Consider the following 15,207-nt stretch of genomic DNA (forward strand, 5'->3'; position numbering starts at 1 on the left):
ATAAAACTCACGAAAGCTTTACCGTGGGCAGAGATGGGAAAATTCATAATGCGCTGAGAACCAGTCACATTGCAGGATTCGTTACCGTGCCCTCTTGAAAAAAGAATTAAATGTAATGTTCAATTTTTCCACGGTCAAACGAGACCTTACTGTTACTCTGACTTTCTTTGGATTATCTCCCATAGAATATTATGTTGGCTCTAGAAGAATGCCAAAATGTCATATTCCAATGACAACCGAAGTATTTGTATTATAACTAACTTGGTAACTTGTTCTTTCGTCGCAGAGACCGCCACACTGGACGAGATCGATTTGGCATTTGCTATCAGTTCTGCTGCTGCCGGTGCTGAGGCAACTTTCCAGCGAATAAAAGACACTCTGAAAGAGATCATGCAGACTTACAAAACCGACAAAGTTCGTTATGCTTTACTGGCGTTTGGAAGTCAGCCCATTACTCCTATTAGCTTTGGTTTGTCTCTTCCAGATGATGACATGGTAAGCTAATTTATACTGCTAAAATGTCTGACATTTTGCCTTCACTACACAACCGAACACAATCAGAGGTTATGAGGCATGGACGCGTTGGTCAGCCAGACCCAAGATATGTTTTAATTTCAACATCAATAAGGTTACAGCAAAGTGGATGAAAGATACATCAAATAACACCCTACATGCGAAAGCCGGACACGCAAACCCCAAAAACCTCTAGAAAAAAATAGGGACCGAGTACCCCCGACTAAATGCAGTGACGCTACCTTTAGGGTTTAAAGGTTATATAACGAAAGATTAATAAGAGAACGCTATTCCCATAACACTAAACCAAAAAAAAATAGTAAATAAAAATAAATAAACCTTATCTGAAGTTGCGAGTGGCAAGGCTGACCGTAGTATGCCGCAAGTTTCTCAACCGTCCCTTTTTACAAACGTACTAAGCATGAGCGCTCCCGTACTACGCTTGCACCCAGTTCTCGGTTCCGTGTCGGCAAAATACCGACTATGACAAATTACTTTAACTGTAACAGCGGTTTTCACTTGCTTGTCCAAAGTAATTCGCTCAGCTTTGCTCTTTTGTCTTTTCTAGATACGAACATATCTTAACTCCTTCTCTCGGCCATCTGGAGGCCCCGATCTTCAGAAAGCTTTGGCAATAGCTAAGAGATTATTTGATCAAGCTTCACCTCGTCCGAATGCGAAGAAAGTGCTGGTGGTAATCATGGACAAGAAATCGATTAACGAAGAGGAGGAAATCCAGGAGGCACTTAAACCATTGAAGGAAGATGAGATCAAGATTGTGCCAGTTGGAATCGGTCCCGATGCTGATGTGAATGAACTGAAGAACATTACTTCAGCTGAGGGATATTTGGTGAAAGCAAAGAAAACGGCAGATCCTGAAAAGCTTGCAGAGAAGATTATGGCTAAAGTAATATCTGGTATGAGAATCAAGTAATAATTATGTCGAACTAGACTCTAACGTTTGTAATGTACGTAGAAATTTGCACGTTCCTGTTGGTTATGTCTTTCTAAACACCTGGAATGCAGTAAAACGTGGCTCTCCACCAAGCTTGTAATCTAGAACAGATGGTCTCGAAAGAGTGAAATTTGTACATAAAATTGTAGTGCTTGGCCATTCAAAAGAGGGCTAATGGTGAACGCTATCCCCTAAAATACAACAATACTAATTTTGAGTTTAAAACTTTGATCGTTTTGGATGTGGACGCGGTAAGTATTCATACTTTGTCAGGTTATTCAGGAAGATCAATAAATGTAGCGAGGCAGCTTGTCATTTTTTCCAAAAGATATTTGTAACTGTCTCTCTACAGACTATAAAATGTTAGAAAATCTTAAGGAAAAAAAATGTGAAACACGATGTTCTTTTCCCTCTCTTTCAGACATTGTGGAAGTTCCTGAAGTTGACATGATTTTTGCAATCAGTGCCAACGCGCAGTTGAATGAATTAGCAAACTTCCGGCAGATGAAAGACATTATTAACGCCATGATTGACAAGTACGGCAGAGGAGACATCATGTATGCAGTCATAGTGTATGGCGATGAACCATCACGCTTGGTTCGTTTCACCACCAACTTTGACTCGGATGAAGCTCTTATGGATTACATCAGTAAAATGAGAAAAGGTCGCGGTGCCTCATTGACCAAAGCCCTGCAACTAGCAAAAGAGGTAAATAACGTTCGCGATGGACCAAATAAAGCTTAACTGTATTTATTGATAGTTTCAACCATAGTACTTTTACTTGCGCCATTACAACCGTCATAAAAAAAAACATTTTCAGACATTACTTCTTCATTACTTGTACTGTCCTCCCATAGGTGCGGATGTTGCTTGGAACGTTTTTGTGTTAAACCATTATGTGTACTTGCTAAACGAAGGACCTTGTTGCCCCAATAGCTGAGTTTCTTGCAGTAGAATTCTCAGTGTGCACCGCATTCATCAACGTCAAATTATTTTTTTTGTTTATCGAGACTCCTTTAGATTTGTTCCTCCTCATTGAATTTTTCATGACAATCTCATTGTAGTAATAAAACAGTTGATAATGCAGTGTTATATTAAACTCTCGTATTACTCTTTGCAGGAGTTTTCTTCAGGCGGACGTCAAAACGCCAGGAAGATACTGGTTGTGATCACAGACAAGAGATCCACCAGTAAGCTGATGGATCTTACAAGTGAAGGACTGGATCTGGAGGAGCAGGATATCAGGGTTATACCAGTGGCTCTTGGAAACGAAGCTGACTCAAACGAACTGCAGAAGATCACCCCATGGTTAGATGACATTTTGGAGATTGACAAAGATGATAATCCATATGAGGTGGCAGAGATTATTCTGAAGATCGGTCTCAAAGGTAACTGGAAAAGTTATTTGAACTGTAGTCACATGGTGAAAGTGACCTACTTATTGATTAGAGTAGGAAGACTGTGATAGAGAAGAGGACACTGAAAGCAATTTTGGCATTAAACGTGTTAACACGCAGTCGTTTCCAGGTTGCTTCGGTCTTAAATGGTATTCAGTATACAAATGTCTTGTCCGAAGTGAATATATGAAAGATCATAGATTTGAACTACGGAGAAAGATATGAAGACGTGATTGATCATCGCAGTTATATACACAAGTTGTGTGTATAATTGCGATGATCATTGATGTCTTCATAAAACTCTAGTCCATTAGGAAGTGTCCAAAATACAGGGAAATTGGGAAACACTTTTCACAAAGAGATGGCAATAGGAGTGACGAAAACTAAAGGAAATTTAAAATATCGCTTTTGGGATATTTACGTAAATCATACTTTTTCCTGATCGCGGAACCCAGAAGAAGGAGGACACAAAACTCCTTGTAGGTTAAATGTGCAACACTGAAAGCAATTTGTAATTCACCAAACGTTATTGTGCTTCTTGTGGTTCACTGACGTTTCTCCAACATTGATTTTTCATCCGCAGACAAACAAAAACTTCCAGAACTGGATTTAGCCTTTGTCATCAGCTCTACTGCTACCAACTACAGGAACAACTTGAAGAAGACCAAGGAAATCATCAAGAATGTAATCAAGAAGTACGGAATAAATAAAATGCACTATAGTGTGGGCACGTTGATACGAAAACTGAATATCATTGTGAAGTTCAACGAAGAGGTTGACAGCAATTCCCAATTCATGGCACTCGTGGACAGTATCCCCACCATAAAGGGAGGTTCTGATTTGGCAAAAGCCCTTGAAGAATCCCCAGCCATGTTCACAGAGGAGAACGGTGGACGTCCCAGTGCTAAAAAGATCTTAGTGGTTATTATTGATAATAAGTTAGATAGTAATGATGACGATATTGAAGATGCGGCGAGTCTTGTTAAAGAGCTTGGCATTCGAGTGATTCCAGTTGGCCTCGATAAAGCGGATAAGGTGGAGCTGGACAAGACGACAGCAGAAGACGAGGATGTGCTGACACCTTCAGACGATAAAACTGCAGAGGACATTGCTAAGGATATCATGGACAGGGCGTTGAATGGTGAGAATATCATCAGTGTGATGTAATGGCTGTGATTTATAGTTCGTTTCCTGGCAGGAACAATACAACATAACTTACGCCGGGATGCGTAATCCCGATCGATCATTGTTAACTTGTAGTTTGTTTGCTGTCAATTAACACCAAATAGTCCAGTACTTTTAGTACAGTGCTGAACGTAACTGTTTGTTATCACTCGGTGATGTTAATTAAAAAAGGGAATATGAAAAGGGAATTTCGGAAACAGTGGAGAAAGAAGCGTGAGGCAAGTAAAGCCACAAAGGCAGTGTGCCGTCGACATAAAACAAGAATTGTGGCTTCATTACCCTGTTTATTGTTTATGTTATTTCAGAGACAGCAGCAGTTCCACCATTAGACCTTAGCTTCGCCATCAGTGCCTCGGCACAGGACGCCGATGAAACATTTAAGCTGATGAAAGAAGCAATAAGTTCCATCACGGAGCGCTACGAAACGAGCAAAATCCGCTATGCTTTGCTCACATTTGGTACCACTGTGAACAGAGAAGTAAACTTCACCCTAGATTTGCCTGATCCTGAAGTATTGCGAAAAGCTTTACAGAGAGCAAGTCAACCGTCCGGTGAACCCGACTTGCAGAGAGCTCTTGAGGAAGCAAAGATAATGTTCAAACAAGCTCCGTCTCGACCTGGAGCCAAGAAAGTACTTGTCGTGATAATGGACAAGAAGTCCATTAGTGACTCTAGCGAGGTGAAACAAGCCTCCAAACCACTGGAGGATGTTAATATCGTCGTAGTACCGGTTGCAGTTGGTCCTGCGGCCAGCCTGCCAGAGCTGGAGAAGACAACAACTAATAAGAAATTTATGATCATTGTTGGAAAGGATGAGGATCCAGAGACACTTGGAGAGGAAATAATGAGAATTGCATTGACAAGTGAGTGTCTAACTTGCTTTCATAATTTGTGCTTGTCTAAGCAAATCGTAAAAAAACAATGAAACAAAATGAAGAAAACAATTCAGTCCGAAATTCCTGGTAAATCGATGTTTCCTTTGTAGCTAATATTCGAGTCACTCCACTGTGGTTGCCTCGGTAGCTCAGTGGTTAGAGCACATTCCATGAGGTCCGGGTGTCGAAGGTTCGAATCCTGCTCGGGGTAACTGATAATTTTTCCGCCATGCATTTGTTCTGTTTAATATAGATAGGCATATCAGAGTTTACCTCTCTGATAAAGAACAATTTAGAGTTCATTTGCAGTTTTAATTGGAATCAAATTAACTGAACTGTGTTAAACACGTAAGGGCTGTTTCTGTGTGATAAAAAAAATACGTTTTCATATTGCCGCGAGGATATTTTCAAGTTAACTTAGATACGACGTTATAACATCACGATTAGCTTATACGAATTCTTTAAAGAAAAAATATCGTTTTTGACATTTTCCAGATCTTCCAGCTGTTCCCATGGTAAACTTGATCTTTGCTATCAGCGCACTGTCATCTAATGCCAATGGCAAGTTCCAAAAGATGAAGGACATCATAAAGACCATGGTTGATGAATATGGCAAGGAAAGGATCCACTACAGCCTCATTGTGTTTGGAGACAAGCCCTCTGTCGAGCTACGGTTCTCTAGAACCTTTGATACCGATGGTCAGCTGAAAGCTTTCATTGACCTCAAGAAGAGGGCAACTGATGGTGCCAATTTGGACAGCGCGCTTAAGAAAGCGTCTGAGTTGTTTGATGAATATCAGCGGGAGGGTGCTAAGAGGGTGCTGGTGGTGATCACGGACAAGAAATCTACAAGTGACGGGAAAGATGTCAAGAACACGGCCATGTCACTGTGGGATGATGATATTGAAGTGATTCCTATCGCGTTTGGTCGAGAGTCTGATGAGGACGAACTCAAGTCTATAACACCGCATGTGGATAATGTGATACCAGCATACGTGACTAACAAGACAAAAAAGATTGCCATGGAAATCATAGACAAAATGAGAAAAGGTATGTCACAGCAACACACTGAACGTGTCGTTGAACTAATATATTTCCTTATTTTTGAATATTTAGCCAAAATCCCAGTAAGAAAGGCAGCACTTCGCGAAGGTACTACCTGTATTTTGTTTTCATAATGGTAGTGTGGCTGCTTCAGGACCAAAGTAGAAGAAATGAAAGGGTTTATCACGGTGGAAACAATCTATTTAGGAAGAACAGTACTAGTCCTGGAAATGAATGAATGAATTTGTACGAGCATAACATGTATTATCGTCAAAGAAGCTACATCATGGTTTGCACATCTCGAAAAGTTTAGCCTTAAGTTTTCAAGTTCGTCGTTGGTAATCTGTTTTAACCCTCTCAATCCCTACCCACCCTTGCTCCTTTACGGTTCAGTATTATCTCTTTGGTGTTTTTCTTTCTCAGTTGACTTTTATTTTCAGACTTGCTTCAATTGAAAGACAATTTTTAACGTGACCAAAATAACTCAAAATAACGTGACTGGGCTCTGGAGATGAAAAGAAAATGATTCAAACTTAGACAGTTAATATGTATGCATTGCATTCTTGCTTACCCAGTTATGTTTTATTTACCAGCTGTTCCTTTGGCTGACCTGGCCTTTGCCATCAGTTCCAACGCTGCTGGCAAAGAGCAGACTTTCAAGAAAATCAAAGATTCCCTTGACTTCATCATGACATATTACGGTGCCGAAAGAATCCGATATTCTGTGATCACATTTGGCTCATCTTCGTACGAAGACGTCAATTTCCAAGATGGCAGAACGGTAGATGAACTCAGAGAACGTGTCGACCGTATTATTCCTGCCTTTGGTGTACCAGATCTTAAAGAGTCCTTGGAGAAAGCTAAAGACGTCTTTGATAAGGCGACAGACAGACCTGAGGCTAAGAAGTTCTTGATTGTTGTCATGGATTCAAAGTCCAGCAGCGGTCCTGATGAGGTCCAGGAAGAAGCAGAGGTTCTAGAGAAGGAAGGCATTAAGGTGATTTACCATGTTTTGCGCATACACACGGATATAGGCTTCGATTAATTATAATGCAATAAAATAAAATAAAATACAAACGCCTCCAAAAAACACGCGTATGCTTACCATATTTGTAGAGCATGCTCACATACCATGATGGCTAAGCGAATGAAATGATCTTAATTAATAAAAGTCAATATTCTTTTGCTGATATGAACCATTATTGTGCAGTCATTATTCCGCTTTAACGGCTCAATAAAATCTATTAAAAGTCTAATTATGGATGGAGCTTAGAAAGAACGATTCCATCACTCAATTATGATATGTGTTCTTTAAAGGTTATACCAGTAGCTATTGGTTCAGATGCAAATTCTAACGAGTTGGAGAAAGTCACTACAAATCGGAAGAACTTGGTAACATCTCCAAAAGATGAAGATCCTAAATCTTTGGGAAGGAAGATCATGAGCGTTGTTATAAAAGGTGATGTGCTTTCAGTTTTCTTTACAGATTATCAGGCATACCTTGTGAGGTTAGTTCCGAGAATTTGGCAGTACATCAAAACAATATCCCCAGTGGCAGTTGGTTTTTTTTTCTATTCTCATAAACTGTGTACTTGGCACTGGGTTAATATTTATTAAGAGAAAGTACCTTTCGATCACCATTTCGGATGAAAGACGAAGGTACGCTACGAAGGCGAACTCTCAAATGAGTGATAATAAAACTGAAAGACTCTCATTTGGTAGTTATTCTCTCTTGCTTACAAAGTATTCGCCTGTTTTTTTCTCGGTTAGGCTAACTCACACAGTTGCAACGAATTCATACTAGTTATTTGACTAGAGTTTTTTGAGCAGTAGTTCTTACCGTACTAGATTAAATTCACATATTTGTGAAGTCATACACAAGACCCTTGAGTTTACAACTGAGACCATTACAATTTCGAATGAATAGCGTGCCTTCACGTACAAAGATCAAATTCAGAATCAGATTTTGGTGGTGGTGGGAGAAGCCTGGCCCTTTGACATGGTAAGGCCCAGTTCAGACGTCGTGCTTCTGCCGTGCCGAACTAAATTCAGGAATTAAGTTTGGCAAAAGGACGCCAGAAGTACGGCGCCTGAATCACACTTTTGAATTAAGTTCGGCAAGCTTTGTCGTGCTACACGACTCTGACACCGCAGCGATTCAAACGTCGTGCTTGTGCCGCGTCGAACAAAATTCATAAAATATATTAATGCATTTTGGTGGGATTGCGTTTTCTCTGGTAGTTAAGAGGAGAATAATTACGTGGTTTCAGTAAATCTTCAATTTGGTGCGATTCTTGCACGCGGTCTGAGTCGGAGTCGGGTTCCTGCTGTGCTACAATCGAGTCTTTTTAAAATTAAGTAGAAGCACGACGTCTGAACTGGACCTAAGTTATTGACGTAAGATATCTTTCTTATTAGATAACCCGCCAGTTGAGAAGGTAGACATGATTCTAGCAGTCAGTTCCACTGCAACACTTGGGGAACAGGACTTCAAGAAGACCAAGGATGTTATCGAGTCAATTCTGAACGAATATGGCCGTGAACGCATCCATTATGGCGTTGTGCTTTTTGGAAAAGAGCCTCAGGTAGCTGTACGCTTGGGTGATTACTATGAAACTGATGACCAACTGATGGCAACTTTAAATTCTTTTGATCGGGACACTGGTAGTGCTGATTTGGCAAAGGTAAGGCTGCGTAAGTCATGCAGAACGTACCACACAACATCTGTGACAAATAAAACTTGGACGGCGACAACCAATCACATATGAAATGAAACTAAGAGTTCTAAATTAACGGTGTTTCTGAGCGATTCTGAGGTATGAAGCGAAAATCGACATTTCATGTGAGATTTTGCACAGGTATGCACTTTTGAGGCAAATAGCGCTTTTGCAACTCTTCAGAACTTGTAGTAGTCGTAACGGTGTTTTTGACGGATTCTGAGGTGTGAAGCGAAAATCGACATTTCGTGTGAGCTATTGCTCAGGTATGCACATTTGACCCAAATAGCGCTTTTTCAAGTCTTAACAACTTGAAGTAGTCGTAACGGTCTTTTGGAGCGTTTCGGAGGTGCGAAGCGAAAATCGACGTCTCATATTAATTAATTGGAACAATCAAATTTATTTGGAATTACTTGATTATGAGTCTGCATGTCAGTCTGCATGTTCCGTTTTGTTTTCAGTATGATTGCTTCTTGTTATATAAGGAGAGGTGCAAGTCTCATTATCAAGATTGTGACGTGTTCGCCAACTCTCCGTACTGTTCTTATTTCTATTTTAAGGCTGTGAAAGCATCATGGGACATACTTTTGAAGGAAGGAAGGCCGAATGCCAAGAAAGTCCTTGTGGTTATTTCTGACAAAAGATCTTCAAGCTCAGACAGTGAAATAAGAAATGAAGTAAAACCACTGCAAGACAATGACGTCATAGTAATTCCTGTAGCGCTTGGTAACGAGGCGGATGAGAGACAACTTAAATTGCTTACAGATGGCGAGAGTAGCCTAGTGACGGCGAAAACAACAGATGATACCACTGACATCAAGAACAAACTGATGGTTGTTGTTTTTAAAGGTTTGTTGAAACTCTCTTCACTCTTCACTGCCTATATATCTCACCTATGAGTAGTGCATGTTGTGAGGTCATATTTCGCGCTGACAGGAATCATAGCACTGTTCCCCTAGTAAGACACTTGACTCTCACAGTGCCTTTCTCTACCGAGGAGTGTCAACGTTTCGATCGCGACAAGTTGTCATGGCAACCTGATAAAAAAAACCGAGAGTAAACTTCCTATAGACTTTTTTGGAGGGAGTAGTAGCAATACTCCTAATCGCTCCATGAAACGGAAACCGGCGTTACACGCCCGTCTCGTAATACAGCCCTTACCATTGCTTTTAACAACAAATTTTCTTCATTTTTTTTGTGTTCGCAGAGAGAATCTCGATACCTGAAATGGACCTGTTGTTGGCCATCAGCACCACGGCTACTGAATCCGAGGACAACTTACGCTATTCGAAAGAGGTTATTTACAAAATCATTGAAAAATATGGCATCAGAAAGATCAAGTACAGTCTCCTTACATTCGGCCAAGAACCGTACGTGTACTTTAAATTTAATTCCATCTTCGATGATGTGGACAGGCTTAAGCTGGCCATTGATGGAGGCAAAATGAAATCAAGTGGTGCGTCTCTGCAAAAGGCAATGGAAAAGTCAAAAGAAATGTTCGATGAAGCCGAAGGTTGGTACTACAATGTCAAATCAAAATGATTTTCGTACAAATGTATAAGGCTTGCTTTATTGACCAAAATCGCTTAATATACAATCTGTTTTGTTTGTGCATGTGAAAATGCTTCAAGTATCCTAGTATTTCAAAAAACCAAAGCGATGTCCAGATTCCCTCCTTTCCCGCACATCTACAGACCAAAGATCGTTCTTTTTTTCTCACTACCAGAACATGTAATGGTTCAAGTGATGAAACAAAAAAGTTGTAAGACAATTAAAGAATTTAAAAGACTAGCTAGAAGTGAACTGTTTTAACAGGTGGGATTGGATTAGCTCCGTAAGAAGTTTAATAACTTTGTTAGCTGTTATAAAGTTTGTGACTTTGTAATTTTTTATGAGTATTGCTATTAGAAATTAAGGATGAAATAACGTATCAGGAGTCTTTAAAGCTTTTGACTATTTCAAGTGAACCGCAAAAATCGCTGGAATAGTCTTACAGAGTTATGGCTGCACTATATCGACCATTTTGTACAAGACCTTATGGCCTCAAAGGGTCCCTTCGTGTTTATAATGTTTTGATGTTCTGGCTCACTTTACAGATCTCCGTCCTGATGCCAAGAAGGTCCTGGTTATAATCATTGATAACAAATCAGGTAGCACTGAAGAGGACATTAGAAAGGCTGCCGTCCCTCTGGAAAATGACAAAATCCGTGTCATTCCTGTGGCACTTGGCAGAGAAGTAGACATACCAGAACTGACAAACGCAACCCTTGATAAGGATGATATCGTCAAAGCAGACAGAGAAGATGACCCCGAGAAAATTGCAGATGAGATCATAATGAAAGCTAGTGAGTTTGTGTTCGTGTACTCTCCAGGACTATTTTATTTCAACATACAATCCTGACCAATAGGGTTTGGGACACTTCCCTTTGTTCTTGCGTTTTTACGTGGAAACTGCGAGAAACCAACAATTCTCAGTCATAGAAATAGCCCTACAGGGATCCTTCCTTCGCTCCTCCTTAACAATGTTGAAGTCCTTTGACTGTAGAATATTTATGACACACTTTGACTCCTGACATCCACGGGGGAGGGAGGGGGATTGAAATACTGTTTTTATTGAAAAATGCTAAAGTGTCCCAAACGTTTTGGTCGGAATTGTAGTTCTTAGCTGAAGGAATGAAGAACATTTCTGGCAGTTGTCGACAGGAACAAGGCAATCATTTTTAAGTGTTAAATACTCGATACAATACTCATTGGCGTACTCACGGTGTTATTTTAAATTTTGTTTCAGAATCTCTTGGTGTCCCTGAAATGGACATATGCGTTGCTTTTGGCACCTCAGATTCGAATGCGGGAGAAACATACAAGAAAATGCAAGAGGCAGTGACAAGCATCATTGAAAAGTACAAAAAATATGATCAAATCCGCTATTCCATTCTGCCCTTTGGAACAAACCCAGGCTTGGTAACAGCATTTGGAGAGGAGGTTGTCAATCTGGACAAATTAATCGAAAATATCATGAGCATTTCTCGACCGCGTGGGCAGCCAGATGTGATAAAAGCTTTGGAAAGGGCAGAAAAATTGTTTGACACCGCACCGCCTAGACCCAGAGCGAAGAAGTTTTTGGTTATCTTTGTTGGGAGCAAATCTCGGAATGAATTGGAGATGTTAAAGAAAGCTGCGAAACCACTAGAAGACAAAAATATCAAGGTTATCGCCGTGGCTGTAGGAAAGGAGGCAGACCCTGGTCAACTTATTAAGCTGGTACCGAACAAGGGGAATCTCATAGAAGGCGAAAAAAGTTATGAAGATCCAAAGAAATTAGGAGATGAAGTTATGGTCATCGTATTGAAAGGTGAGGATTTTTTTAATAGAACTTGTAACCCTGGCAAGCAGAACTAATTTGTATGATTTTAGAAACTCTCTTCTTGCTCAAAAATTTGTAAACATATTAAAGACAAACAACCAAATCCATGGTTACCACGAAAGGAAAGCACACTCCTTTCGTCTTCCGTTATGTAGAACTAATGTTCGGCAATTCTCTGCTTTCTATCGTGGTCCAAAATATTTTAACTCTCTTCCTCTTGAGATCACTAGCTCTTCATCTCTTGCATCCTGTAGCAAAAAACTTAAAACATCTATTACCTACAATTACTTCCGTTAGGCGTACAAATATGGCTTGTCAATACGTCATTTCTATAATAATGTATAGTTTTAGTCATCTTGTGGTGGAGTTTGTTGTTGAGGGTTTTTCTCCGGGTTCTCCGGTTTTCCTTCCTCCCCAAAACGAACATCCCCAAATTCCAATTCCACCAGGATAGAGGAACTGTATGAAAACCAGCTAAAGCTGATGTGGGTCTCTCTCTAAATGCTGTAATTTATTTATTTTTATATTTATATTTCCTTTTTGTTCACGTGTAGATTTGCCCATCATACCAGAAGTGGATCTGGCCTTTGCCATCAGTGCCAATGCCGCCCAGTCGGAAGCCAACTTCCAAAAGATGAAAGCTCTCATCGATGAGATAGTAGAAATGTTTGGTCAGGAGAGAATTCACTACAGTGTCATCGTCTTTGGCTCCGCTCCAGACGTTAAAATCCAGTTCAACGATAATTTACCAACCGATGAGCTGCTGAAAACCTTAAAGTCAGTTGATCGCGCATCTGGCTCCGCATTGGCTGCTACGCTCCAAAAAGCACAGGAAATATTTAACAAATATTCCCGCCCCGGTGTCAGAAAGGTTTTGGTGGTGATAACAGATACAAAATCTGACAGCGACGAAAACGAGCTGCGTGAAAAAGCTTCTCTTCTGGAGCAGGCTCAAATCAAGGTCATACCAGTTGGGTTGGGAGGCGAAACAGATGGCGCAGAGTTGAAAACGCTAACGCCGCATAAGAAGGATGTTATAACAAAACCAGATACTTCAACCACTAAGATCCTGGTTAAAGTAATCATGGCGAAGGTTATAGAAGGTACTTTTAGTTGTATTTATTTTTGCTTATGTTTGACATGTTGGCAATGATATTTGCCAAATATTTTTATGTGTAAAGCATAACATAAACTCAATATCCTTGTCAGCAGACTCGCGTACTATCTGTTGGTCGGTCGGTCAGTCGGTCTGTAGGTCTGTCTCTCTGTCTGTCTGTCTGTCTGTCTGACTGTCTATTTGTCTGTTGCTGTCTGTTTCTCTACCTGTCTGTCTGTCTGTCTGTCTGTCTGTCCGTCTGTGAGCCTGTGTGTCTGTATGTGTATGTATATATCTATCTGTCTGTTCTTTTCTGTCGGTCTGCCTATCTGTAGGTCAGTTAGTATCCGATATGAACACACTTTTCACGTAGATGTGCACAGTGCAGCAAGAACCTTGATGTGAGCAAACTGATCCAGATCTTTGTTTCTATTTTCATTTTCTTCCAGAAACACTTTTCGTACCGGAAATGGACCTTGCCTTCGTCATAAGTACAACTGCTGTGGATCAAGACAAGAACTTCGAGAAAACGAAAGAAATCATCAAGGAGACGGTTGAAAAGTTTGGCCTTCACAGTGTCAGGTACAGCCTCACCACGTTTGGCGCCACACCTGATGTTAAAATCAGGTTTGACAACGTTTTCGACACTGAGGAGGAACTTGGCACACTTGTTGATAATGTAAAGAAAGCCTTCGGTGACGCAGCTCTTGACAAAGCTCTGGAAGAAGCGCGATACCTTTTTGCCTTAGCTGAAGATGCGAGGCCAAATGCAATGAAGGTCTTAGTGGTTATCACTGATAAGAGATCAGACAGCAGTGAGGAAGAAGTACAAATTGCGTCTGAGAAGCTGAAGAATGATGGTGTTCGTGTTATTGCCATTGCACTTGGCGACGAGTCTGATACCGTTACGCCAGAAGTTATCGAGCCAGGAAAAGACAGCGGTCCCGAGGAAGTTGTGAAGGAGTTGGTGACGATAGTGCTAAACGGTTTGTTCCTAGCTACTCGCTTATTTCAATTTAGTAGTTTATTACCATTGATTATGAATCCTCCGACATCTTCAAACAAACGTCGAAAGACGCTCTGCAGTGTACCATATGAAGAAACAGTAATATCCTTTTGTCCAGTGATATGTATACCTTTTTTAAATTTGTATTATTTGCAGCTACTCTACTATAATAACCCATTCCTAGGGTAAGAGACGATTTGGGTTTACCAATAATCCAAGCAAAATCTAAAGGGCAATAAGTTAGATTTTCTTTCATTTTCTTCTCCAGACTCGATCATTACAGAGAAGATCGACCTGGGCTTCGCCATAAGTGCAGCAGCTCTTAATGCTAGGCAAACATTCGACAAAGTGAAAGAGACCGTAAAATTCATAATCAAGAAATATGGTGTTGGTGACCTACGTTATGCTGTAATAATTTACGGCTCTGACGCAAAGGTAACCCTCGGCTTTGAGAGAACCTTCCCATCCCTGGAGAATTGGCTAACTACGGTTGATAGCATGCAGAATGAGGCTGGAAATCCCGCCCTGGAGAAGGCGCTGCAGAAGGCAGAGGAATTGTTCCAGTCGAGTGCTCGGAAGGACGCCAAGAAAGTCCTGGTGGTGATTGCAGACAAATCACCAATAGGAGATAAACAAGAAACAGGGAAGGAAGCTCAAGAATTGGAATTCGCTGATGTAAAGATTGTTCCTGTTGCCATTGGCGGTGATATCGATCCTAAAGAAATCGAGGAAATTTCATCGTATAAAGACGTACTAGTTGTTGTTCCTGGTGAGGTTGACCCAACAGAACTTGGCAAATCAGTTATGGCGAAAGTCCTTAAAGGTAGCGTACCACATACCAAAGTTGGACCTGTTGTTTGTTTAGGGCAGATTTCCATTGAGTGTCGTAAAACCAAAACCAATATAATCACTTTGGCCAATCACAAATGACACACAATCCAATGAACCAATCAAAACTTGAATTTAACACAGGTAGCAGATGCGAAGCGCGGGAAAACGCGGGCGAACGAGTCACAACTGGTGTGGTTTTACGTTTGATTGGATGAAAAAGTGGC

The 15,207-nt window shown here is 40.7% G+C and overlaps 1 protein-coding gene across 5 annotated transcripts in view; it reads left to right on the top strand.

The window, feature by feature from the left end:
• Positions 1 to 15,207, top strand: part of LOC110045097 (uncharacterized) — a 112,353-nt gene that overhangs the window by 68,808 nt on the left and 28,338 nt on the right. For all 5 annotated transcript variants that reach the window (XM_089281999.1, XM_089281997.1, XM_089281998.1 and 2 more), the window contains 17 exons: positions 287 to 495; positions 1,082 to 1,430; positions 1,890 to 2,176; positions 2,589 to 2,856; positions 3,449 to 4,006; positions 4,356 to 4,913; positions 5,421 to 5,975; positions 6,563 to 6,966; positions 7,287 to 7,428; positions 8,388 to 8,653; positions 9,247 to 9,535; positions 9,894 to 10,199; positions 10,783 to 11,031; positions 11,475 to 12,038; positions 12,605 to 13,153; positions 13,596 to 14,132; positions 14,421 to 14,975. In XM_089281999.1, coding sequence (XP_089138125.1) covers positions 287 to 495; positions 1,082 to 1,430; positions 1,890 to 2,176; positions 2,589 to 2,856; positions 3,449 to 4,006; positions 4,356 to 4,913; positions 5,421 to 5,975; positions 6,563 to 6,966; positions 7,287 to 7,428; positions 8,388 to 8,653; positions 9,247 to 9,535; positions 9,894 to 10,199; positions 10,783 to 11,031; positions 11,475 to 12,038; positions 12,605 to 13,153; positions 13,596 to 14,132; positions 14,421 to 14,975 — 6,645 coding nt within the window. The remainder of the gene's footprint in view (positions 1 to 286; positions 496 to 1,081; positions 1,431 to 1,889; positions 2,177 to 2,588; positions 2,857 to 3,448; positions 4,007 to 4,355; positions 4,914 to 5,420; positions 5,976 to 6,562; positions 6,967 to 7,286; positions 7,429 to 8,387; positions 8,654 to 9,246; positions 9,536 to 9,893; positions 10,200 to 10,782; positions 11,032 to 11,474; positions 12,039 to 12,604; positions 13,154 to 13,595; positions 14,133 to 14,420; positions 14,976 to 15,207) is intronic.

Source organism: Orbicella faveolata, unplaced genomic scaffold (genome assembly GCF_042242905.1).
Source record: "Orbicella faveolata isolate gen_17 unplaced genomic scaffold, um_ofav_v1 contig_12, whole genome shotgun sequence".
Lineage (NCBI taxonomy): Eukaryota > Metazoa > Cnidaria > Anthozoa > Scleractinia > Merulinidae > Orbicella > Orbicella faveolata.